The sequence below is a fragment of the Pleurodeles waltl genome, chromosome 9 (assembly GCF_031143425.1).
Source record: "Pleurodeles waltl isolate 20211129_DDA chromosome 9, aPleWal1.hap1.20221129, whole genome shotgun sequence".
NCBI classification, from domain to species: domain Eukaryota; kingdom Metazoa; phylum Chordata; class Amphibia; order Caudata; family Salamandridae; genus Pleurodeles; species Pleurodeles waltl.
Genome location: NC_090448.1, coordinates 808423796 through 808451698, shown reverse-complemented (window position 1 = coordinate 808451698; position 27903 = coordinate 808423796). Strand labels below are relative to the sequence as shown.

General features: G+C 43.5%; 1 protein-coding gene across 1 annotated transcript in view; it reads left to right on the top strand.

The window, feature by feature from the left end:
• The window catches only part of POLA2 (DNA polymerase alpha 2, accessory subunit), a 346083-nt gene that overhangs the window by 125138 nt on the left and 193042 nt on the right, over positions 1–27903 (top strand). The window contains exons 8-10 of the mRNA XM_069208070.1: positions 4097–4252; positions 11802–11864; positions 25105–25147. Of these exons, the coding sequence (XP_069064171.1) occupies positions 4097–4252; positions 11802–11864; positions 25105–25147 (262 nt within the window). The remainder of the gene's footprint in view (positions 1–4096; positions 4253–11801; positions 11865–25104; positions 25148–27903) is intronic.

Below are 27903 nucleotides of genomic sequence, written 5' to 3'. Positions count from 1 at the left end.
GTCCTTCCTCTCTGTAGCATTCAGTCCTTGGTCTTTTTCCTTGCCTCACCCTCCCACTCCACATGCAAAATGTTTTTTTTTTAGAGGCATGTTTGCAAAAAAAATTAATGCAAATGTGTTGTGCATCCCATACATGGGTACATGTATGAAGTTGTGGGAAGTAACCTTGTAAAGGTTTGCAATTATAATAAAATGAATTTCCTTCAAGCTGGTGTCAGTTTTGTGTCAGTTATAGTAGTGGTTTTGTGAGTGTTAGCAGTTGAAAAGTACCCAGTTTGTTCCAGCAGATTAACAAAGTTGCTTATTTTTTCGATTTGCTGTGTATGATTGTCATCTATCACTTTCAAGTCACAAGCCTTAGAAGGATACTTTTGTCTTCAGACATGCAGCCTGATTTGGACTCATCCCAGCAAGATATGCTTGTGAAGTGGACTGCCACTTCAAGCGGTGCCTCTATACTGTATGATATTGTACAAGCCACAAGTATACATCAGTTCAGGATGGTGTATTTGCTCCATGACTATTTCTGAGATGTGTTTGTGAAGAGCTGTGTGATTAGACTTTGGGGATCACATCAGAAAACCACTTGCAGAAAATAAGTTACCTGTAACTCCAGTTCTCCAGCAGTAGCATCTTTGATTGAGTTACATGCTTGAGCCCTTTCCTGTCGTCGGGCTGGGAATCCCTGGCATTTGTTTACAGTAGTAAGCAGTATTAAAATGACCATAGGTCCAACAACAGTTCTTATTGACTAGCCCATCACCTCATCTGAAACAATCCAACCTCCATTCAATAAGGTAGATATTTCAAGCTCTCAACGTTCTCTACAGGTCGCCATAGCTTACACTTTATAGTAAATGTGAAGGATATGGAGATTTAGGTAATGGGCTTCTGAAAATTGAGGCGGGAAGACTGTGTGCAAATCTATGAAGAACAGGAGCTATATGTAACTAATTTGTTTCCAGTACTGGTGTTTTCATAGATTCACATACTTGAAACAGAATAGTGAGCAGTAACATAACTAATGAATAAGCAAGGCACAACCTTACCTAGATTTTTTTGCATTGTACTGCTTGACCTACTGAAGAATCCGGCAGTGTGTTCTTGTCCAAGCATTAGCGTTTGTTGAAAGAGTGTCTGCATTTCCACATATCTGCTCAATGTATATCCAGAGGAGGTGCTCCACCCACCATGCATAAAATGCAGCTGTTCTTGACAGGCTTCTAGTGGAATAATCAGTCACTCTTTCTCTTTAGGGGTTTTTGGCTTTCTGGTGACACTAAGTAATACAGACCAAAAGCTAGCAGGCAGCGCCCTTCCGATATAGGGGATGGTGCCTGCCTGGCCAGCTGAAAGAAACACGTAGCTGGTCTGGGATTCTTATATACTTATGTACATGTAAAATATAAGCTACCTACATATGTCCGAACAAGCGTAGTGTTGTCAGCTGAAGATGGAGAATTGGAAAAAAGGAACGGAGTATTACCAGTTCACTCAGACAAAAATCCGAAGGTACCTTGGGCACAAACCCTGAATTGGTGTGTAAATTAACGCTGTCTTTTGTTAATTGTAAGCACGTTTATTTTATTCTGTCAGCTTTAAGCACATTCACCCATCTTGCCAGAAGCAGGGCTGGTTTCCATGACACGTGTTTGAGATCTGCCTTTCGGGGTTGAACAGGGATAGCGTATAATATTAATTGGTTTAGCACAATATTCAGTTCTAGTGGCAAGGAGGTTACCATACAGGGGACCAGGCTCTTAACAGCTTTTTCATGAATTGTTTAGCAATCCTTTATGAGAAAAGGGGTCATCACTTGACCTTCTGAAATTAAGAATTGCAGCCAAGAATACCCTCACTGATGAGTACCTAATGCTATCCTTAGACACTTGAAAGGGATATCATAGGATCTGATGCAATTGTATGGAGAGAAAGTTACAACCCTTTACTCTCACCCCATATACAGAAATAACTCCAATAAGCATTGTATGTCTACTTTGGCGGACATGATTATGCCAGCATTGCTGCGTAATTTCCGATCATGTCCAATTTCCTAATCTTGAGTGGTCAGGACCAGGCTGTTGGACTCTGCGAATTTAAGACTTGGTCTAGGATTTCGTTGTTGTATCTACTGAGAAGCACTGAATGAATATTCAGTGGTAATGGCTAGTACTGGTGATTTTCTAATCCGATTGGTATACCAGAATTGGTGTGGTCACAAGAGTCAATGAACATTGTTCCGTCTAGGTTTTCATCAGCACCCAGTAAATGAGGGGAAGCAGTAAAAACACATAGGTAAAGATGTTTTACCGTGTACTTGGGAAGGCATTGTCTCTGGAGCCCTCCTGTGACTATCTGTTTGCAAAGTACAGGAATCTATTGTTCTGTTTGGTGGCATACAGGTCCAGGGTGGGATTGCCCCACTTCTTGAATATTTTTGTAGCTGCTAGATTAAACTTTCCTTCATAGCTATCCAGTAGAACAGTGGGGAGCTCCTACCTGCTCATTCAATACCCGTGGCAGTAACCCAGTCCCATGCACTTTGGGCCTCCTCCAATAGAATGTGAGACTTGTGCCTCCCTGATTTGATATGTAGTACATGGAGGTTGTATTGTCAGTTCAGATTAGCATGGCTTGGTTTACCCGTCGTGTTAGGAACACCTACAGGCCCGACCTGATGACCTATAATGCTGAGATTTTGATGTGAACAGATTTCTTTTCTTTTCAGTACAGACCTTTTGTTGATAGTCCTTGCATGTGAGCGCCTGCTCTCATAATAATCTTGTTTGCCCCACTTGCAGAGACCTGCTTGGTGTTTGTCCAGAAACTTCCACCACAGCAGATCCTTCTTGAGGTGGCAAGAGGCTTTCACCATACTTTCCATGAACCAGTTGACTGCTGCCACTGAATATCTAGCATTGCTGGATTGGCCGCATCAGTAGTCCACAAAAGGTAATGAGGCCTAAGGAAGACTACTTCAGACCCATTAGCAACTTGTTTGCGGCTAATTTACTAAGCTCTGACCTCTGTTGTTGGGTGTTTTGAAGACTTTTGAACTCTGAGTTTCAGTACCAGCCAACAAAAAAAAAACAACAAAGCAAGGAAGTGGGCAGTGTCTTCTGGCCGAATCTGGCTGCTGAGCCGCTTTCTCCCCTCCTTGAGTGGAACATAACCCCTTAACTCTCTAACCTGGTCCTCACCCTCCTCCTCTGGGTGCTATTCTGAAACTTCAGCTTCTTCAGTGTCCTGCTGGACATCCTGGCCCATATCCAGTGAAATGGGACATACATTGTGTTGCGTTGTAGCTTATGCAGATGGTTCCTGAGGGTGTGTCATCGGTGATTGAGTCAGCTGTGGTTTAAGAGGAGGGTCCTGAAACGGCGACTGTCGAACTTTAGAAATGCCGTGGCTGAGGGATTAGCTTCTGGAAAGTCGCCATTATTTAGTACAGAATTCATTCATTCATTTGTTAATTAAATGTTTCAAAAAGAGCAACAAAATGTGTGCAGCTGCAAATAGTGCCTGCCACTATATCATTTATTAACCATACACGGACAAAAATGAATGTAGGCAATCTCAAAGTTGGGTAACGTAGCTAGTGCATTCTCAATAATAAAGTACATGTGTATCCCCTTTAGTCTCCAAGCATTGCTCTCTGCTGAACAGAAATACAAGTTCATTTATAATCCATGCAGTCTTTTAGCATTAATCTAGTTCTATCTCAGTGCAGGACTAGTCTATACGTTAGAATTATTCACCACCCTTACTAATGCATTGCAAATATTCATATGCTAAACCATGCAGAGCCAACTGGTAAAAACAACAAAAGCTCAGTCAGATTCTAAAAATCCCTTAGCCATCTTAATATAGTTGAACTATCCAGGCCATGCCAATCCTCTGTGCTTTGTAGCCTCTGTCAGTGTTCCTCGGAGTTTCAGTGAGTTTGCCAAGTGCATGCAATTTAATCCTAGGAGTTCCTAGAGGACACTAAAGAAGGCCAAAGAACCTTAGCGTGAAGTAGTTTGTTGACCAGAGTATGTCTGAGTTTCATCCTGCATAAGTTCAGCTAAGATGCCTCTCCCTTTTTGTTCCACAGGAACCTGTCACGCTGCTGGGACAGATCGGTTGTGACAGCAATGGAAAGCTGAATGCCAAGTCAGTAGTATTGGAGGGGGACCAGGAACACTCTTCAGGCATGCAGGTGCCAGTAGACCTGTCGGAGCTGAAGGAGTTCTCCCTATTCCCGGGCCAGGTGAGACACTCTTTGTGTATGGAACACTGAACTGTTTCTGAATTATCCGTAGTTAAATGCAGGGATGATTCTGCACTCTTAGGTTTGAATTGCTACTTCCCTGAGAAACGTCTAAAGAGAACTTTGGAATGTTAAGTTTGGCAGCCATGACCAGCCTTGAAAATATATTCCAATCTTTAGTTTGACAGTGGTGGCTTTATACAGAGTCATCAATCACACAAATAGGACGTGGCTTGGGCGTTCATGCTGGACTGTTTCTATTGGATCAGGACCAAGATTGATTTGCATATGGCTGGGTCTAATCTGAGGTGATAAGGTGGACAAAAGACCAGTGAGTTGGAATGCTAACCCGAGCGATTGCCATTGGTTAGCATTCTTCCCATCATGTTTTGTGTGTTTACTGAGTAAGTAAAGCTAGAAAAGATAATGTAGTGTTTTTCCTGTTTTTTGCGAGGCCATAGATGTTGGAGCTACTCCAAACAAAAAAACAACTGTTTCTATATTTTAATTGGAAATCGTTTTCTGCGGAGCGTTTCTTTCACATAGACTGTCTGGAAAGATAGTGATTTTTCTGGTTGGGGAAAAAGTTTTCCTTCAAATTACTCTGCCGGTCTAATGTTGCTTATGTCCGAGGGTGTTGCTCCTTCTATAGATCTAATTCTAGTGGAATAAGGAAACAAACTGTCATTTTTGTAAGAGGGCAAGCAATCTTCAGCAGCAATAATTGAGTCCGCAAAGGATATTTCCTCATCATGGTTTCACCAGTTCCGTAGTGCATCTGTCAGTTGCCTCTAGGAATGGTTAATGAATACTTTTTTCAGACCGGAGTTCCAAGCTTAAGTCATTGATCTGCCTAAACATGTTGACAAACCTTTGGAGAATGTCACATCAAAAACGAAGATGTCCCATCCTTACCCTAATTACAGAACAAAATAGGATACTCTTTTTATGGTTCAAGAGAAGACTGCAGTCAATCTTTCGTAACAGCTACCTCATTTGCCTGCAGTAAAACATGCAATAGACTTCTTATTGTTAGGGATACACAAATATAATATACACCAATGAATTTAAACCTGTTCATGCTCCAGGAGAGAACCCTGCTAGTTCAAATTGCCAGGCATTGTGAAAAGACACTTCGTTTTTATCCATACTCCCATTTTTACCACTTCACTGGTGGCGTGGTTTTTCCCTCTACCTTCAAGACTGGAAAGCTTACCCGCACGGAACAATATGTGATCGATATAGGTCAATCAGGATAAACCTTAGATTTTTGTAAAAGAAGAAAACCTGCTCAAGCAGCAAACTGCTCCCACCCCAATGCAGAAACTCAGCACGTACAGCGCCAAAAAGGAACTCAAAATCTTGTCATGCTCAAACGAGCAATAGAAAGCCGAAAAAAACAGATTTGGTCATGCTTAACCCAGCCATAGTACAGAAAGTACAAAAGACTTTGCGTTAATGGCAACAGTACCAGATCAGAGAGCTACCATTTGGTCTGAAATCTGCACAGACAGTATTTATCAAGTGCATCACACCAGTGACTTTCCATCTGTAAATGAATGTTCCATACAGCAAGGTTTCCACAGAGACTTCTTAACCTTTGTTATTACTCGTCTAGGCTATGCAAACGGACTCTACTTGAGGGCTTTGTTGTGTCTGCTACAAAAAATCTGGAATGTTACAGCCAAGCAACTCTTTCACAATTTTGTCTATATTACACCAGCCCTCCAGGCACTTCACAGGCTACCTATGGCCTGGTGTCCCACCTTTAAGGCTCTTTACAATGCACCTAGCACAATACATAGCACTAGCTGAACTTTTATTGACGGAAAGCTGCAAAGATAATTAAACCATAATCCTTAAACCTTGACTGGAAGCACCGTTTTCAGTCCCTGCATGCAAAAAAAGCCACTCATCAGTGGGTCGTCTTCCCCATACATTCATCAAAATTATGAAACTCCCAGAGAAGGCAAACATCCAAGGCCACAGGAATCAACACTGCAACTTATAGACCTAGCTCTTCCCAACAAATTATGAATTACACTTGCAGAGAGAGGGAACAATTCACCATCACAAGTGGGTTATAGATGGCACTAGACTTGGAACCAAATTTATCAGAAGGAAGGTAGGCAGGCCTGCACAATATCTGACCTTCCTGGCTTGGAGTAAGGAGTGGGATAATAGTAACAGAAAAGTGGAAGCTTTATCCATCACACAACTAAATATCAAAACTTTATAATTCAAGCAGGTTTGTTCAGTCAGATCACTTCTGGAGTCCTCTTTTCTTGCCTTCTGTTCATCTTTCTGCAGCCTGCAAGTGAGACTGATTTAAGACTTGGCTTGCCAGTTGACACTGACAGGTGAGCACTGGGATAAGAGTTTGTTACTCCAGCTCTCTCATGAGTGCTACTTTAGAAGTACCCTCCTGAGGATGTGGCAGTAGGCCTTTTTTTTTTTGTTTCTTTTTGTTTTTGTTTTAGAAACCAAGCCATTCCTCATGGAAAAATATTTTTGGTGTTTGTAGCATCACCAATGTGAAAATTCATTCCCAATGTAAACAGAAAAACATATTCTGCATGTGTTGAAAGCGTTCCTTTTGTGTTGCATTTAAATGTGTCTGTGTGCATTTGGCTTCCGATTCAACATAAAGAAGATGCCTGCATCAAGCATCTTTGAACAATTATGAGAAGGGTATTCAGACGTTTCCTGCCTCCAGCAAACAAACACGAAACTGATACTGTGCTTCCTTATTTTTATTCCCCTCTTTGCAAATGTTAATACAAATATTTATGTCCAGTTTATCTTCTTTCCATCACCTCTAGAATAGAGGAAAAATGAGGATTTCTCATGCATTGGATCTCTCATAGGTTCCCATGTGTGAATCATTCGTACTCTAAATCGCTGTAAATGTAATCAAAATGGCCATAAGTACAACAACATTGTCTGTTTAGTAGAACATCCACTCATTTGAAACCATCTGAATATCAGCCAATCAGATTGAAGTATTGAACTGCCTACTCCCCGTAGAAGCCATCATAGCTCAGATTTTTACTGCATGTCACTTGTGTGGTAGTCCTCATGAAGAGCTCTGCTATAACCTGTGCTTGACCGGCTCTGGTTATATCTATGCAGCAGGAATGAAAGATGATGAGAAAACAGAGGTGTTGTGATATCATCACTGGTATAAACGTGTAGCTGCAAAAGCAAACTTTTGTTTCTGAAGAACAAACAAATGAGATGAAACTTGGAGGAGGCTAAGTGGAGGTAGACTGAGCAAAACAACTGCAAAGTCTGTAATATGTCAGCCAAACAGTTAGGCTGGAAAGAAAAGAAGTAAACTTGTGAAAGTTACTGGAAGAATCAGAAGTTGACTCTTGCACCTGAGCAGTGGTCCATTTCATTTACCTGCAAGAAACGAAGCATGAGGGTGAATCAAGATCTCCAGGAAAAAACAAAATGTTAGTATTTATTTATAATATAGATTTCCCAGGAAGACATACATTATGAGTATTCATTTTACAGGCCACTAGACCCAGTTTGGGCTCGACGGTGGGAGGGATATTATATTTGCCTATTTGTTTTAAAGAAAATCTTCGATTTCCACTTAACTATAGCTAGGTACAATACCCAAGTTTAAAACCTAGAAAGGACTCTGGGTCATATGTTGGGTTGGCTCGGCTCAAGGTAAACATTTCTGACAATCTCTGCATAAGACAAGGCCTTTAAAGTCTTGGCTTGAAGAGTGTAATGAGCACTAAAAATTGAAGTACCAGTCACAGTGGCTACCATTATAGTCTTCAACGATCGGGCCATTGTGGACTGGCTTGGAGACTCTTAAAAAAGAGTTCTAACGGATCTGAAGAACAAAAAGAAAAAGTACGAAGATTGTACTCTTGAAGACAGGTGACAACACAAAGAGGTGGAGAGGGCTGGAATGAAGGATAGAGGATGAATCAGGAGTCCATTTTGGCACTAGCTGAAATGTAAAATGTAACACAAAAAGATGAAAAGTGCAGCAAAGGTCTCTAATGTCTTAGACCCTTCTACCAGAAACAAGGCTCAACAAGGATATAAGTTTAAATGACAGAACTCCCCCTATCCCCGTATGGACAGAATCTGACGTTAACACGTGTTACACTCATATGGACCTGTCTGGTATCTGAGTTAACCAAAAGCTCTAGGCCTCTATGATGAGCAGCCATATGGCATTCTGAATAAGATTTGGTATCTGAGGAGATGTGATTTGAACAGGAATGGCCCTGTTAAAGATGGAAAGTCTTTCAGCATTTAAGAGCCTGACAATGAAAAAGAGCTAGAAATATGGCTTGAACAGAGTGTAGGGATATTTGTGTTTTGACCACTGACTCCATGTTGCACTTATCCTGGCAGCACACCGTCACATTAGTGTCCACCAGATTCATTTTGCCTATTGACTTTATTATAGCGTTAGCCAATGCCACGTTAGAGGTGCACATGGTAGAAATTCAGAGGCTGCAAGTATTTTTCCGTGCCCATGTTCTGCAATGTTCTGTTTGCTCATGTTATTTTTTTATGTGTCTGCGTGTTCCTAATCACCAAGGGCTTAGGAAGATAAGAATGTGCTAGGAGTATGTTTATGGTACGGCAGGGAACGGTTTTGTTTTGAAAGAAGCACCTTTGGGATCTTGGCCAATTCCAATGTGTTCCTTTCAAAACTGACCTGAAGTAGCCAGCATTTTAAAATAACAAATTGTGGAGCGAGGCAGGGTTTTACAGAAATCCTCTCTGTGGCTTGTTTAAGGTATATAGGAGATCCAGCATTGCTGGTGGGGAGATTCAGAGACCTCAGTCAGGATAGAGAAGTCAATGCCTGACATCTCCTGTGAGGGTAGATCTCTCTTTCTCTTCAACAGTCGATCTAGGGGTCTATGACTTGAAGCTACTGAGGGGACAGATGAAGGAGCAGCTGTGCCCCCACAGTGATGCATTTTTACTAATTATCTGCTTTGCATTGTGCATGTATGTTTTTGCATATATTTTTGCTGTTTATAGATTGAAGATTCTTTATACATGTTTTCATTTTATTATTGCGCACATTTTGAGTGTGCAGTTTCAGTTGTATTGACCTTCCTTTACGAGCCTCGCAAAGTGATTTATTAAATGTATTTCCTAGACTGAGTTGCATTCCAGAGATTCTTTTCAGTGTGTGTGTAGTTCAGCTTGGCCAGCAGTGAACCAAAACACAGAGGCAGCCAAAAGACCAATGAGACAGGAATTCTTATGGAAAGCATGTGGGCTAAGAGTGTGGATTTTAACTCCCAGTTCATAGGAGATTCTGCTTAGTGCTCCCTCAGATTCCCAGCTAAGAAGCTGTTTTGGTGGACACCAGCAAGTCTGTCAGCTGGGAAGGAGTGCAGTACGACTTCTCAAGTTGGCAAGTGTTTGGAAGGGAATTTCCCCTTCCTGATCTATGGGGAATGTACAGAAGCCTGGATTGAACCAGTTGTGAAATTGGCATTGTGACTTTTTTTTAGCCATGCCAACATGCAAATCTTGAAAGTGTGCTTTGTCCTAGGCTTCTTGATAATACTGCCAAGTTCCAGTTTTGTGACCTAGAGTGGCACACTAAGCGTGCCCCCAGAACTGAAATGGAACTACTGTCCATGTCCTGGATTGATCACATAAAGCGATGGTGATGGTGTACTGAGTTAAGGTTTGACTGGAACCTTTTCCTATGCCAGAGTGGAGTGCATACTAATGAACCCACTTGTATTCCACTTTTGTGTTATCCCTAAACCTTTGTGCTGACATTTCAGGTGCGTACAGAGTTGGATGAGTGTGAGGTGAATGTCTAGCACATGCAGTGTCACCAGATGCTATGGTGCGAGTCTGCATGCTGGAATCAGTGAGATCAATTTTGTATGGCCTCTGGTTTAACTTGCACAAAGTGAAGGATGGCTGATACATCTTCTCCACACAGTGGAAGTGTACTTCTTGCATTCCTCTAGCTGGACGGTGGGACCCAAGCACTTAAATGAGTGAGGAAGGAGACAGGGTTATCCTTATAAATTCAGTGAGTTCCTGTTATCAAAGGGTTGCTTATTAGCTCTTCGTAAGCACTGCCATTTTGTGGATGCTAGGCGAGGGAGTTGGGCCAGCTAGTTTCTGTGGTTCACAGGGAGGATGTTTCTAGGCAGGACTTTCTATTTGTCATTCCCTGATTGCATCTACAGGAAGGCTCATGACAGCCTGGCAGAGAGATCCCACAATTCATTGTGTCCTTGTTTTGCATACTCCTGCTTGCATCCCACCTCATTACTATCTACTGTGAAGGCCACTTAGTACACAGGCTGCAAGTACTACAGCCAGAAAATTACATTTGATGAGAAACAAGCCTAAATGTTTCTAGGACCAGAGACATTGGATCCACGTGCCTATCAATCTACAGTACTCGCAGTCACCTATACGTAACCAAAGCAGAAATAAGGCCTTTCATTTACAGCGGCACCGCCTTTCGTCTATATCTCCTTCAACGCACCACTGAGAATTCTACCAAGGGACGATATCTCTATTTTTCATGTCATAATGGACAGATGTTCAGCAAAGCTAAAATCTTCCTGTTGTCTTTCCAGGTCAGATGTGAGTAATCCCTTTATACACCCTCATCAACATTACCTTGTTTATCTTTGGTCTGTGGTTAATCAAGTTGCTGTCAAACTGTTCCTAGCTTCAGCTGTTTTCAATTTCACTCCGTCATGCCTTGAAAATAAATTGTTCCAGATTTCAACCCTTCTGCTCACTGGTACTTATTCTGATTGTGTAATAGTGCGCTCAGGAGGGAGGCACTCATTTCTTCCCCCTTCAGTGCCTCTGCCAGAAAGTTGGAGTGAACGTCTTGGTCCTGAGGTTTGCATAGTCTGTGAAATACCAACGATATTGGTGGAAACAGCAAGCTCAATGGCCCTTCTTGGGTGTTATCACATGGTACTTTGGGAATTGATGTATAACTTCTGACATAACTTGTCTAGGGACAACCAGATCCTGCAGGGCCACAGCTCTTGCATGATTGACACTTTGGGAATATATCTTGCAGGCCAGGAATAGTCTGTACCAAGTCTCAAGACTGCTTCTGTGTGGTTCCTCGTGCGGGGAACCCAAACATCTGGTAAGATCTGTGTGTATGTCGAGCGCTTTAACATCATTGCATTGCTGGGGTAAGGAATTGAAAACGCCAATGTAGCCTTAAAAAAAAAAAAAAAGAAGGAAAATGACAGTGGCCTATGTTTAGACACCATCTTCTTATCAGTTTTTGCCACTAAATAGAAGTGTTTCACGGGTGCTTCTGTCCGTTTCTCTACCAAACACATGGCAGAACTTTTAGGAAACTGATCGCAGATTGTGACCGTTTTGTTCTTTCCTTTGTCCTAGAGGTCTGAGACTTTCAATCTGCGCCACAGCTAAAAAAACATGTAAAGCTCTCCTAACATGTATTAAAATTAGTGTAAAAATATTTGGTCCTGGTATCAGTTCTTACGAATTTGAAAACAAATAATTGTTTTTTTGTTTCTAGGTGGTAGTGATGGAGGGTACAAACAGCACAGGTCGGAAACTGGTGGCCTCCAAATTATATGAGGTAAGATAACAGAAAATGCTGTAATTAGTTCAGCTGCATGATATCTTATTGAGCATTCTGTAAGTGCATACCCTTAAATCTTACCCTAACCATATAACTTACTCCATCCCTAGTCCTTCCTGGAATTCAATCCCTACTCCATTAAATATTTAACATGTCCAAAATAAAAATTGTACAATAAACAGTAGGATTTTATATTTGTAACTCAGCCTTTATGTACATAACTTTATTACCACTACATTTTAATAGCAAACTGATCATTAGTGCAGCTAACGACATCCCTGCCCCATCCCACCTTTTGATTATTGATACTTTCAGGATTTCCATGAGCTTCTGCGCCTTCTCCAGATTCCAGCTTGATGTACATTAATGGGCACTAGAATTGCCTCTTTCGAAAATAAAAAATAAAAATTGGTTGCACTTGTTGATGATATACAGAAGATGGGAATGTAAGCTAACACTCTGAAGTTAGTCAGTACAGGGGAAAAAAAAAAAAAGAGTTCCCATCCCTCATAGTCTTCAGACGGGTTACACTCAAGCTTGTTTAAAGCCCCAACTGGCATAAACCTCTTCAAGAGTGGTGAAGCCTAACAAACAAACACCTCATTCCAGATGCTGTGGATGGAATCCAGTGCTTGGCATTCCTTGAGAAGCCTTCAGATAATAACTCAAAACACTGTTCCTTCCACTTCCCTTCGTTAACCAGAGCACCAATTGAAGTAGACACCATACACTATTGTTTGTCACTGAAGACCACAACCTAACCAACGCAAATGGGTGGTCAGAATTTCACAGAACGGACAAAAGTCTAGGTTTATTTAGAAAGGTCCTATAAAGTTTTCAACCTGTGAGAGTAATCAGTCCTCTAAAAAGGACCAGCTGGTTCAGGAGGAGGGCACTGCTAATAAGGTGAAATGTAGAATACGTTTGAAGCACATTAATTCTTCTACTCTATTCGGAGAAGCATTTGCCCATTCATTCCCATTTGAGGCATGAAAACAGCAAGCAAATTGGTGAAAAGGCAATATTGAGCGTGTCTCTTCAGCAACAAGGACTGGATATTAGCAGTACACCTATAAAATACATATTTCTATCTAGCCAGCTATGGGGAAATGCACAGGTAAATCTAGTTGATCGTGAAACCTACAAATAGAGAATTTTAGGGCTAACCTCAGGAGAAGGAAGATAATAGGCTCCTTTTATTAGTACAGCTGGCTCCTAACGGAAGAATCGCAGCATCAGGGTTGGAAAGACTTTTGTGGAACTGACCTTAGACCTCAGATAAATGCCAACACCCCACCATGATAGAGAGTCCAGTACTTGGTTGCTGTTTTAGGTACAAGGATCCACAATTGTTATTCAAAGTACACTCTTATCTTTTACCAGAATGGCCTTAACTCTACACAGATCTTTATGAAACTGAAATTACTATCAGATGTCTACTGGTGTTAGAAATGGGGTCTCTGTTTGGCAGTCATTTTGCACTCTGTAAACTGTAAACTTTGCACTTGTATAGCGCACTACTCACCCGTTAGGGTCTCAAGGCGCTGTACTCATACCGCTATGGAACCCCTCCTGGCTTTTCCCTGTGAGGTGCCCACACCTGGGCACCCCCAGGGTGAAGCCAGGCATCCAAGCGCTGTTGGGGCCGTTGTGGAGATTAAGCAAGCTATTGGCCAGAGTTGCAGAGTGGGACCCATTAGTTAGATTAGGCACCGAGGCGAGAATTATCTGGTCCAAGGGAATTGAGCCCAAGACCTGCCAAAGTGGGACTTGAACCCTGGTCTTGAGCCAGATCTCTGCTTCAGGGTCTGCCTCTCTAACCATTGTGCCACACTTGTCCATGCAGCAACCTTCACTCTAGTCAAGGCAATGGAGATACACACATAAGATAACCCCTGCTCACCCCTTGGTAGCTTGGCACAAGCAGTCAGGCTTATCTCAAAGACTGAGTAAAGTATTTGTACCAACACACACAGTAATAGAGGAAGAATACTACAAAACAGACACAGCACCGGTTTGAAAAAGTAGCCATTATGTATCTAAATCAAACAAGACCAAAAACACAAAAATCTGGCATATGCAAGTAAAGTTATGAATTTTCAAAGATTAAACTAAAATATAGTGCTTAGAAGCACAAATGCTGCAATTTAGTATTATCACGGCATCGTGACAGTCATTTCCAACAATGCAATGCCAATGGTGCCTGTCACTGGGTCACATGGACCCCCAGGTACAATACCTTCTGAAAAGTGAGGAAACAAGCCGGAGTCGGGGAGCGAAGCATGGCTGGATCTGAGGTGGCGTTGGTTCCGATGCTGCGGAGCAGAAGTCAGTGAGAGGCGTCTTGCCCTTGCTGCGGAGCGGTGGAGGTGAGGTGTGTCAATGCGAGGTGCCTGTGCCTTACACTTCCCGCGGGGTCAGTGTCTGGCTGGTCAAGATGCTGTGGGGCGACCTCACGGGGTAGCGATCATGCCACAGGGCTGCAATCGCCGCAGCGGAGTCTGGTGTCATTAACGTCTGTGATACAACACTCCGAGATCACAGGACGTCAGCGGCTGCTGCGACATTGGGCCTGCGATGTCAGTGCCCATACTATGTTGTCCGAGGTCAGTGCACTTGGTTTTTCACCAGCTTTCAATTCCAGGGGCCCAGAAACCAGAATAGGCACCACCTGACAAGTTAGAGTCTGCAACATGTGAACTCAGTGGCTGGTTGGTGAAGTCTTTGCTGTCCCTTAGACTTCTTAACAGGAGGCAAGCTCAGTCCAAGCCCTTGGAGAATCTTCTTAAGCACAATACACAGCAAAGTCCAGTATTTGGCCTCTCTACGGCAGACTGCAGGCCAACCCAGCAAAGCACACACAGCAAAGGGGCAGTACTCCTCCTCCAGCTCTTCTCCTTAGCAGAGGTTTCTCTTGATCCAGAAGTGTTGTGAAAAGCTGGGGTTTTGGGTCCGCTACTTGTACCCCTTTCTGCCTTTGAAGTTGGCAGACTTCAAAGGAAAGCCTCTGTTGTTCACAAAATCTTGCCTTGCTCAGGCCTAGCCCCAGACTCACACCAGGGGGATGGAAACTTAATTGTGTGGGGGCAGGCATAGCCCTTTAATGTCTAAGGGTCCACTCCTCCCTTCAATCTAGCCCAGATGGCCCATCCGGATATGCAGGCTACACCCCAGCTCACTTTGTGTCACCGTCTAGTGGAGATTCAAAAACAGCCCAACTGCCAGTCTGACCTAAACACCGAATACACAACCAGGCAGAGTATAAGCAGGAAAATGGCCACTTTCTTAAAGTGGCATTTTCAAACTGACAATCTAAAAAACAACTTTTCCAAAAGATGTATTTTTAAATTGTGAGTTCAGAGACCCCAAACTTCACATCTCTATCTGCTCCCAATGGGAAGCTGCACTTAAGATATTTAAAGGCAGCCCCCATGTTAACCTATGAGAGAGAGAGGCCTATTTACAGTGACAACCAAATTTGGCAATATTTCACTGCTAGGACACTTAACAACACACTAGTACATGTCCTACCTTTAACATACACTGCACCCTGCCCATGGGGCTAACTAGGGCGTACCTTAGGGGGTGCCTTACATGTATAAAGAGGGAAGATTTGGGCGGATCAAATTGGCAGCTTAAAACTGCAGACACTGAAGTGGTAGGTCTGAGCCATGTTTATAGGGCTACTCCTGTGGGTGACAGAACCAATGATGCAGGCCCACTAGTAGCATTTGATTTACAGGTTCTGGGCACTTCTAGTGTACTTTGCTAGGTACCTACTAGTAAATCAAATATGCCAATCATAGAAAAGCCAATTACACATACAATTTACACAGGGAGCACTTGCACTTTAGCACTGGTCAGCAGGATGGGAGAACAGAAAGAGAAGCCTGGGGTGAGGACTAGGGAGGATGGCGGGTAAAACTCACCGCAGAGACCCCACCCACCAACCCCCTTTCCCCCCACTCCCGTGCTGCGGCTTGACAGCTAGCTGGACTACCAGCAGTGTGGATTCTCTGTGCTTGCTGCTCACCTGAGATAAGATTTCTGGTTTCATTAGACTGCTTTCTCTCGGACAGCTTTGGTGTTTGGCGGCCCGGGTGCATGTGGCAGATTTTGAACTGGGGCACATGCGCCTTGTTTGCGGCCGCGTTCTTGATCCAAAGCTCTCAGGGCTATACGCGCAGCAAGCTGAAATCAAATGCAATCAAATGGCTGGATGATGGCTCCCTGCTGCACGAACGCTAGTAGGGGTGGCTGTGGTGCTCATAAACTAAGCAAATCTGCTGCCAACAGTAGAAACAGTAAGCAGAAAGTCCCCAGAGGAGTGACACGTAATGACTATCTTGGAATTAAATCAATCATCTGTTGGACACCCGATCCTCGAGCTCCTGCGGTCCAGCGCTGCCTCTCCCATTATACAGGCATTTGCAGCGGAGTCTCCTGATGCTTCAAACCAGCCTTTGCTCTTCAATATGCTAATATGCTAATGATGGCTGCCTCAGATGGTTACATTGTCGCGTGGGCTCTCATTATCCTAAATGAGACTACTGGATTTCGGTGTGGGGGACTGAGTCTGACCCACGTGTAAAGAACTCTGTCACCCTAAATCCGGTTCTTGCTCCGGCTAACTAGCAGTGCCTCATTTCTCCCAAGGGGAAGAGACGATTGGGCAGCGAGCGCATGACATCTTTGGAACTTCTCATGGAAGTCGTGGTCACTCAGATCCAAACCAACTCTCTCATTTACAGTATGATCTCATATACAAATGACAAAGACAGTATAAGTTTTATAAAATGTTTTAATAAAACGACTGTATTTTAGATAATAAGGCGTGAGCCGCAATAACCAGAACCATACAACACAGTAGGATTAAAATAGTCACCAGGAGAGTAAAACATAAAAACAAAGCTATCATTGTGTCTAATAGTTTCTACTCTCCCTCTGCTTGTTCTATTTAGAGCACAGCATGTTAAGCTTCTAGCTTGCCTTTCTGAATCACTGGGGAGACATCAGCCCTCATACCTGAGCAAAGGCCTGTGATCTTGGTTCAGCATCTGCAACGAGGCAGTCAGCGTCTAGTTGTGGTTCCCTGGTCGGAATCTCCCTCTTGCGTGTATTGGGACAAGGAAGTGATTTTATAACTAACATGTCAGCGTGATCACAAAATGTCCCTACGCAGGAATGCCAAACACTAAACTCCTACCACATCTATCGGCAATGTACCAGACTGTATCCTTGACTGAAGCACAGAGTGAACAGGAATGTGTTATGGAGAACTCCAGTGCTGAAGTAGGATAAACAGTGTGATATGAATAAAAAACAAGACCGTAGAACTGGCTATTTGAAAAATAACAGTACGAAGCCTAATAAAAAGCATTTAGAGCAAAGTGCACAGAGGCTCTAAGCTGCAAGCAAATAATAAAATACATCCAGGGCAAAGTGCACAAAGGCCTAAAGCCTGAAGCTAATGCGCAAAGGATACGTAAAACTAACCACACTACAACATTAAAACATCAGAAACCGTAGTAAGGTGTAACTGAGGGTGCGCCTGGTGGTTTCTGATCTGGTGATACTTAGCTGCAGCTCGCCTTCTGTCTTGGAAGGCTCTGAGACACGGGCTGAGACTGTTAATGCTGCTGGGTGGAGCTGCGTGTCTGATATACTGGCTAAAGATGAAGGAGAAGGAGGGGTCATTATTTAGATGAGTCATGCTTTAGGGGTCAGAAAAGTGACATTGTGGAGGGGCAGAGACGTAACTGTTTAGATACCCATTTGGCACTAACTGAACAGACACAGTCCATACTAACTGTCGATCCAGCTGCTGCCCCACCGCTGTCACAGTTGCTACCTGGCTGCCCTCATCAGAGCAGCCCGCTCTCTGGCCCCAGTACCCTCGGATGCAGGCAATAAGGGGAGTCCAACATCTGAGGCGACATTAGTTGGTTTGGGACAAGGCATTGCTGTTTTTAGTTGTCAATTTTAACAGCCACTCAGTTAGCCGAGGCCGCTTCAGGAATCCCCCAGGAAAACTTCTTAGCGTGAAGAGCACAGGGTGGTCTCTTGCTCAGTGGAGAAGCCAGACTCCGAGCAACTCGTGTACGAGTAGCGCCCTACGAGACTAGGTAAATTCTAAGGGGGAGGGGAAAGCACTAATCTCATGACTATCGTCCGGCCTCCTAGTCTATAAATCTACTGAAATGAGCCATAGACGGTCGGGTGGATCGTCTCCCTCTACCTTCAGCATCTCCAGTACCCCGAAGATTCTTGATACACCAAAGTCCGGTGCCCATTCTCCCAGTGATATCCTTCCCCCCTTAGCCTTTCTCCTGGGGCTTCTTCAGGGGCTCCCTCTGACCCTATTCCATCAGTCAATGAGCAGGAGCCATTGATTCTCATTATTGCAGACACTGCTTGCCCAGTAGCGGATAGGTTTTGCATTCCCTGATGGAGGCCACCAGTAAAGTTGCCTCGCTTGCTACTGATATGACTGAGCTCCAGCTGCGTGTGTCCAATTTGGAGGGCACGGGAGTGGCAGCAGGAAAGTCACTTGAGGGCAATGGGCATGCCCTTGATTCTCTGCAACTTAAGCTTGAGGATCTTGAGAATCTACAGAGTAGAAATTAACCTCTGAATATTCGGTATACTGGAGGTGGAAAAAGGTGACGATACCCGTCAGTATATGGTCAGCTACTTGGAAAGGCCTTCCCCAAGCTGTCCGATTGGGACTGGGATTCGCAAATCCAGAGGGCGCATCAGCTTCTTATCAATCAATGCGACAAACCGGATGCCATGGGTACTAATATCAGCTCATTTTACCTTCGCCTTGTACTGATTTTTATTGTAAACTTCTTGCTGAGACAGGCCATTTACATTAAAGCCCACCCTGTGACTCCCATTACAGTTGACTCTCTCAATCTCTGCTCGTTCGGATCTCTGTAAAGCCACCAGGGACAGGCGCTGGAAGCTGCACCAGTTTATAGATCCATTAAAGGCCTTCATCAAGGTCATCAAGAATGGCCATAAGAATTTTGGCTCACAGAACAGGACGCTTCTCAGATCTTGTATTTTTGCAAGGTTTTAAGTGATTTAGGGCTGCAAATTTGTTAGCTGATAGCTCTTTCTACCTACAAGGGCTGGGGCTTGCTGATCCTTTTAGATTCAGATGAGTTACTAGTTTTGGGACAGATTTATTTTCAAGGCAGATTGTTTTGTTTGGTTTTGGCCTGCTTATGGGTTGGAATGTGTACGGGTTGAACTCGCCTACTAAACATAAGTTTGTTTGTGAGTAGATTCAAATGTATAAGCCTCATCTCTTATTTTTGACTGAGACACACTTAGCCTATAAGGTTATATCGTTATTTTGCCAGCTTGGATATAACCTAATTGTCTGCACTTCTCCATCTGTTTCTTTTAGGGGCGTAGCCGTGAAGGGAGATAATTTGTTGGATTATAAATTATTAAAAACCACTGCTGACACTAGGGGCCATTGGGTAATTGCACAGCTCTTGCTCCACAGGGTAAAATACGTATTTTGTACGATATATGGCCCTAATGTGGATGATCCTGAGGTTATAAAAGGGTTACCTCTCGAGATACTGGAGTGGTCAGGTGAGCTTATTGTCCTGGGGGACTTTAATTGTGTTAGGAACTATGTCTTGGATACTACTGATCGCAGGGCTCACGAATGTGTAAAACTAGGGCCTCTATAAATGGAAATGGCCCGGCTTCATTGTCTATGGGAGGTTTGGAGGGCTCTCCATCCATCGGTTCCAGGGTACATGTATTATTCAGTCCCACATAAACATTATTCTAGAATCAATTTGTTTTTTGCGCGCAGTGGTTTCTTGCAGTATGTTTCCATGGATGTATGCCCAAGAGTTACCTCTGATCACAGCCCATTCATTATTGGTATCTTGCCGGCTTCCGACTGGAGCAAGTCGGAGATGCTGGTTATCTTTCCTGCGTTACCCATTTATGGATCCAGGATTTGTCTCATTTATTACCAAACAGCTGAGGCAGTTTGTCCAAACCAACCGGGGTACGGCTTCTCCTTTTGTGGTGTGGGACTGGATGAAAGCTTTTCTGCGTGGATCACGCAGCAGTTTGTTTTGTTAGAATATAGACAAATCCAATATCTTACAGTCAGTTTGCCAGTTGGTGACACAGTTGGAACTATTTCTTGCCAATTAAATCCCTAAGTGGAATGCTGATCAGCAGAAATTATATCTGTCTCTGACCGAGAATCGAGCTATGTTAGTCAGGGAATTTAAGAAAAAGGCCGCTGCTAGGTATTGTAGGTATCTCGCCCTTCAATATGAGTATAGCAAGCAGGTGGGGTGAGTGTTGGCACATCAGATTGCAGACAAGCAGTCTAAGTCTTGTATTCACTCTGTGAAATGGGATGATGGGTACGGTTCATACTAGCCTGGAGGCGATCCTGGAACAATTTTCTCCTTTTTACCAGGGCTTGTAGGGGCCAGGCGGGGCATATGATGAGCCTGAGTTTAAGCTTTATCTCTGGGCCTCTAATATTGTTCTTCCTGGTGGATTGTCTTTTTCTCCCCTTCAAGAGGACATTACTGTCTGTGAGATCAATCAGGCTATAACAGCTTTACGTTCTGGTAAAGCAAATAGGGAGGATGCCATTCCACTGGAATTCTATAAGGTCTTTATGAAAATTATCCTACCTCTTTGTCCAAGTTACCCAGCATATGGGGATTAGTGGCGTGGTTCCTTCATCCTGGACTATAATTTGGATAGTTGTCTTCCTGAAGAAGGGCAAGCCTCCGGAAGAACTTTGGTCATACCGCCCTATATCATTTTATCAACACAGATACCAAAATAGTTGCCAAGATCTTGGCTGCACGGCTTGCTCCCCTTATATCTGGTGGAGAAGTGTGGCACAATGGTTAGAGCGGCAGACCCTGATGCAGAGATCGGGCCCAGGACCAGGGTTCAATTCCCACCTCGGTGGGTCTTGGGCTCAATTCCCTTGGACCAGATAATTCTCGCCTCAGTGCCTCATCCAATTAATGGGTCCCACTCTGTAACTCTGGGCAATAGCTTGCTTAATCTCCACAACGGCCCTCACAGTGCTTGGATGCCTGGATTCACCCTGGGGCTGTCCAGGAGTGGGTGCCTCACAAGGAAAAGCCAGGTGGGATTCCACAGCGGTATGCGTACAGCGCCTTGAGACCCTAACGGGTGAGTAGTGCGCTATACAAGTGCAAAGTTTACATGTCTGGCTTGGGGTTGTATTACCAGCATAGCTTTATCCTGGGGTGTGATACTTCAGCACATGTTAACACTGGAATTGTAGCTTTCGGTATTGCTGAGAAAGCTGGCTTCAACATGGGGATGGTACTTTTGGACGCAGAGAAGGTGTTTGATCGTGTTGTGTGGGAGAGCCTATGGGACAAGATAGCCGCTTTCGGTTTTAGCAGCCGCTTTCTTAAATGGGTGCTGGCCTTCTATAAAAGTCCTTGTGCCCAACTGGCTTCTGCTGGGGCCTTATCAGCTCCTTTTAGGATCTATCTGGGCACTAGACATGGATGCCCACTATCCCCCCTTTTATTTGTGATATATTTGGAACCTTATTTGCTCTCCCTCCATCACAACAATTATATCCAGCTTTTTGTCTCTCAGAAAAACAAACTTAAAATCACAGCCTTATGCGGATTACTTTGCAATATATTCCTCTAACCCGGTGGCTGCCGTAGACTGTATTAAAGAGGAAGCCAGTAAATTTGGTACCTTTTCGGGCTACAAAATAAATTTTGCTAAAACCCAGGTGCTTGCCAATTTCTAATCTGAAAACCTATTACCTGGGGCTACACCTTTGGCCACTTACCTTGGGGTTCAACTTACCTCACGGGCGGGACAAATTTTTAAGCTCAACCACGAGCCTCGCTTCCGAACGGTTATAATGAGGCTAAAAGGATGGCACCGGTTGCCAATAGGTATCGCTGGAAGTGGTAACATGATACACTTCAATATTTTACCTACATTTTTAGGGTCGAGCCTGCGTCGCATGCACTTGCGCATGCGTATCGCTACGAAGACGCTTTAGTTATTAGAAAAGGGCTCGGAGCCCCGTCGACGTCACGTCAGTGTCTTTCATTGGCAAGTTGGCTTGCCTGTTAGAATCCGCTTCTTTTGATTAGTGGAAGGCACGCATATGTCATGCCTTTTCCGGTGGTTAGCCCTCCTCAAGCGCAGCGACCAAGTACAGAAAACATGCGAGGCTCGCTGGGTTTGTGGACTACTTTTTCTCTATTTTCGCAGCGCGATCTCGCTGGGCAGAAGTCGAGCGCTTCGCATACTATCGACCTTGTTACACAGTTAATTGCACTTTTGCCGGTTACGTTCATAATTGCGCTTTTGCTGATAGGTATTATTACGTGTGAACTGTAGCAGCGCGATCGCGCTGGTTTTTTCTTTTAATACAAGAAAAATCCGATTGGGAGTTTACAACTGTGAACAGCTGTAACTCCGACAAATGCAAGACCCTCGTGCATTGCAAATGCTTGTTATTCGTGCAGTTCCTCTTCGTGTCCCAAATTCCTTTTTCAAACAATTGAATGGTGTCATGATCAGTTTCATCCGGGCAGATTGGCGGTCATGGCGGGCAGTTCGCTGATTAAGCTCCCTTATAGCCAATGGGGATTTCGGCTCCCTGACTTTTAGCTGTATTGTTGGGCAGCGTTTGCAGGGCGACGCCGCGTCTCATTCACAACTGACAATCAGGACCCCTTGGCTTTTCCTTATCGCTTGGCACTCAGACAGGGGCTTAAACTGTTTCTATCCAGATAGGGACCCTAATTATTTCAAGCTGGCTAGATGAGTCACAATTTACATATAGCAGGGGATACCTGCTAAATACTCTCTATCGCTTATAAGCTTGGACATCCCTTTGCGGCATGATTCTACGTTACAGGCAATCTTCCATGATTATACGTGGAAGGCCTGGTTTAACTATGGGGTGTCGCATCTGGGGCAGCTCTGTGACTTGAATGGCTTTTGCACTGTTGAATGCTTGCAAAGTCTTTATGAGCTTCCTCAATGTTTTTTCTTTAAGTATCTCCAGATCAGGGATTATTAAGGATATTTTTTTATCAGGTGCAGGCTTACAGCCTTACCCCCAACGTTCTGACTTACTCTCTGGCTTTCTAAACGCACCAAGGAAGTCTTTAATAAGCGCAGTGTATCAATCCCTGTGCCAGCAATGGGCTAACCATAGCGCTCTGCTCGCTGAGAAATGGAGCAAGGTCCTCATCCAGAACATAGCTCCTTCAGAAATCCTGGTTGCATTAGGAGCTCTGGAAGGCTCAGCGCACTCACCTAATCTAAAAGTGCCGCAATTCACACCTATGTGTAGGTTGTATTATACGCCAGAGAGGATAACGCAGTGGGCCAGGAATCGGAGTTTGGATAAGGCCAAGTGTCCATCAAGCGGCTTTGTGGTGGCAGATGTCTTACATATGTTTGCGTACTGCCCTAAGCTCGGGGTTTTGGGCTGATGTGTGCTGGCCCACTGGCTTATGTACTAACACAGGCCTCCACTTCTCATGTAAGGAAATGATGTTGGGCGACAGACCGTGCACCAACTCAGGGCTTGTACGACTGCTTTCCATTGTCTTTGGAACCGCACAGCTCTGTATTGTCAGAGCCTGGGTCTCTGCATTACCCCCTAAGGTGGATGAGTGGGGGGCTACTTCGAAGCAGATCCACAACCAAGAACATGTCCTGGCTAAGTCTGGGGGCATACGCTTGATTATAACATTTGTCCATATTTGCTCTAGGTTTTAGTGGGGGGCTTAACTTGCTTTAGCATGTTTTAGTGGGCCTATTGGAACACATGTCGCATGGGCATGCCTTTGTCTTTTCCTCTTTTCACTCTTTTATCTCTCCGAGTGTTGTTTTCTTTACTTTTTGTGTATGGCAATGATAAATTAATTACATTAAAAAAATAAACAATAAAAATGTCAGGCCCTGGAAAAGCCAATGACAGAATCATAAAATTGTGAGATATTGAAGTTCCCATTTGTGAATAGTAATAAAGATTGTGTGATGTGAAGATACTTTTAATTTTAGTTATCCGCCGGGGATATCGTCCGTAAAGTCATAAATAACCCTCCAGCTGCACCTCTAAACTCAGGGGAATGGATAGACAATAGCAATTAAGATCCTTTTTCTCTCTTTCCCATGAAAATGTACTGATAACCTGAACTGCAGTCTGCAGATGGAGCATCCCCTCTTTCCTACAGCAACCCTGCAGAATGGCTCTGAAAGAAGGCTGCTGCCTCTCTCATGTTTTTCCTCTGAAAAGTTAGAAATAAAAAGGGTTGTGATGCCCAAATGCTTGCTTATGTTTAGTTTTAAATTACAATCGAAGTTACCTGCAAACAACAGAAATACACGGTTGCTTTTAGAAAGGCACCTCTTTTACAAAAGAATATAGTTAGAAGAGATGTCTGATAAAAGTGTTCCTGGATCCAGAAATTAGATGTAGATATTCTGTGAACACATTTATTTATAATATATATAGAAATCAGTGAGTGAGGTCTGGGATTGCAAATAGGTAACCTTACAATATTCACCTTAGTCTCAGTAATTTGGACAGTTTCAGTGAGGGAAACGAGCTTCTAAACAAAAACAATTCCTTTGCCCATGGGCATTTTGATGCTGTTTCTTGTCACAGTGAAGTAGTGGGGGATCTCGGCCGGGGACGTGGAATGCTTCAAGCATGTGATTGTTTGAGATACACTAGATAGAGCTTGGGAAGTAGAGGTTCAGGTAAGTGTTTTATTTCTTCTCCGAAGACCATAACGTGCAGTTGCAGGCAGGGGCTCATCCAGGTTGTATGATGCAGTTGTAAACGATAGGAAGACACGTCTCTGCAGCTCTGTCTCCTGTGAAACGAAGGCACCATGTTTAGGCGGAAACCCTTTCAGAAACCCATTGAGATTCACTGAGTTGTCAGCCGTGTCCACTGATGCTCCATGCTGGGCCTTTAACTTCACCTTCATCGGCCCTGTCAGCCTTCTAAGGGCCACGGCCTGTCGCAAGATTGTCTCATTTCATCCTGTCTGCCTTAGACGCTGAGGTACCCCACCTGGCATGGCTGACAGTTCCATCTCACTCGAGCCCGAAGTACACAGTGTACATGCGTGCATGATTTTTAAATGACACCTTTTTCAGTTAATTAAACTGCTCGTGTTTTCTTTCCCACCAGGGTGTGCCGCTTCCTTTCCACGAGCCAACGGAACCCTTCCAAGGCAAGTATTAAACACTTAGGTCTGCCCAGGCGCAGCTCAGAGTATTTAATGCTAATGGCATGTGTCTTGCTTGCAAGTTCCAGTGACCGGAAATCCTTCCGTCCTTTCCTGTGCTTTCCTAATTCCAGTTTGGCCGGAAGCAGGGTGTTCTGACGTTTGTGCCTCAGAAGAGTACTGTAATACATAAAGATTCTGCAACCTCTGCATAAACTCCTCTCTAAAATATTTGTAATGGGTGACCTGTGACGCACCCAGAAGCCGATTATATAAAAAAAATACGTCAGAACTCAACTGTAATAAGATGGTGCAGTCGAGTTCTGACGTCACAGTACCGAAAGGCAGGTCAGGTCACAGAGAAGCTCTTTGAAGCAAAGTCAATGGACATTGTTTTTCTTTCTTCAGCTCTGTTTTTTTTAGTTTACAGTGACTTGCAGAAAGAACATGTTTATTTTTGGCATTCCTTTGATAATTGTAGAAAAGTTCGAATATTTCTGAATGCTTCTGCACATTCCGTACTACTGCAGCTTTTTTTTCCAGCTAAGGTGCTGAACTGTGTCTCACATCAATTTTTCAACAAATATCTAACAGGTGTTTGATGTGTTTAGTGTTGCACTAGGGGTTCAGTTTTTATTCTTAGTTTGCAAACATGCTATGCACCAAGGTTTTAAGTGGTTTGTGGGAATGATGATGGCATGGCCATGTATTATATTGGATTAACTACTCCCTGCGATACACGATAAGGATATTGCAAGTCACCTTGGCGTTCTTTAACCGTGGAAAATAACTCATCCTTCGGCCTTGTTCCTCTATATGGTTATGGAACTCTTCGTGACTTTATCTTCATAGAGTACGGCGTGGGGTACTTTATTCCTTATATCACTTAGCCTATAGTGATTCTAGGAATTTCTCTGAAATCTAAATGTTCTTTTTGCTTTATTGCTATAATTTAAAAAATGTTACTCACGGTGTTTTTAAAAAAAAATTTGGTGTTAAAAGCTATTTTATTTTTGATGGATAGGTGCACCGTTAAATGTTTGCTGTTTTGCTATGAACTTGCTGCTGCAATTGAACTTTGTGACTGAGTTTTCTTGGATGAGTACAAAACACTAGGGCGACCCAGTAAACCCCCAGGAGACTGGGTATGAACATGAACACAAAAGAGTTCCCTGAAGGAAAAAATAAACTTTTGTACATTATTTTTGCTTGCAGAGTCGAGGTAAACAATATCTGATACCCTTGTTACATGCAATTAACAGCAAGTCACGAATCGTATGTATCAAATGTGAAGCATATTTCTGTGTATTATAAAGTGCAACTTATTAATTGCCCAAGGATAGTGATCACACAAATATTTACGAGAAAAGAGTTAAAACAAATATATCGATAAGTAGCACTTTCCTGTAGTAACACTCAGATCATCAGTACTTAAAGGTCCCAAAATGGTGATCGAAGGTGCGACGCGGATTACTCAATCCTGTAGTCCTCCTTTTTATACAAATAAAATTACTTTGAGGCCAGGTCTTTGCACCTCCTTAATTGTGGTGATCGCTGCATTGACGTATCTGTCCCCGAGCGTCTGATAAGTACATAGGACCATCCTCGGTACGAAGTGTTGAGCTTTTTATAAATATGTAGACTTGTCCAATATAGTAAGACCGTGAATGTCCAAAAGGGGAATGGTAAGTTTAAGGCAAGTCACTTGACTTCAACAGTGTGACTCAAAATATATGAACTGGTCTTTAGTCATTTAGTAATAAGGAATTCCTTACTTAGCCGTGTGACACCTGCACCTCTCCTCACATCCTTCTGCAGATACAGATGAGTTGCATAATGATTTACTCAGATGTTGGTTTATTGGTTTCTTTTTATGCTAAATGAGTGACAATCGTCCAGAGTCCTTGGTAAGCTCATCACGCACAGAAATATTGATGCCCTCTTGGGTCGCTTCTCCATCTCCTCCACTATTTCAGTGTACTGCAGAAGGCTACAGAATTGCACCTCAACAACTGTCTAACAAAACTGGACTTGTATTTTGAATAAACGCAGTCTTACAATGGGCTGTATCACTGAGTAGAAATCACCCCTCGTGCATATTAGAGTTGTTAACAAGTATTAAGCTATGCACATCTGTTTCAGATCTTACCCATGGAGGTTTGGGTAAGCAGCTGGAGAAGACTACATGGGGTCCACCCAGAAGTGACAAAGGCACAGGCCATTGAGGCATGATTGAGCCACTAGTGAGTAATATATGGCACCCACGCAGGTCCTTTGAGGGCACTGAATGGTAACAGGCTATGCCACCATTTAAAAAACCTACCTGCTAGACACAGCACTTTAACCACGATCGTCCCCATTTGCCAGACTGTCTTAAACCTTGGTAACCATCATCACATTACCTATGATCTGCCATCCTCTAGGCCACAACAGTTCTGAGTCCCCTTCTCCTCTGATCTTATCTCCTCTGCCACTGTGTGGTACACTGGTCCATACTTTGGTGACTTCAGTTTCCGTGGAGATGACGCATCTAAAGCCTTTAGAGACCTCATGATGTGACAGCTTGCCTCATACATCACTAACTACTTGCTACAAAGACAACAAGTGGGCCCTTGTTATCTGTTCTGTTCTATTCCTGACCATCTTAAACCCAGAATACCACCACATTGGTCAGACCATTTCTCAGGTTCTACGTTTATCTCGAAGTACAACCTTGTCCCTTGCTCCTCCCCTCCAAGGTGCACCCAAAAGCAATAGCAATG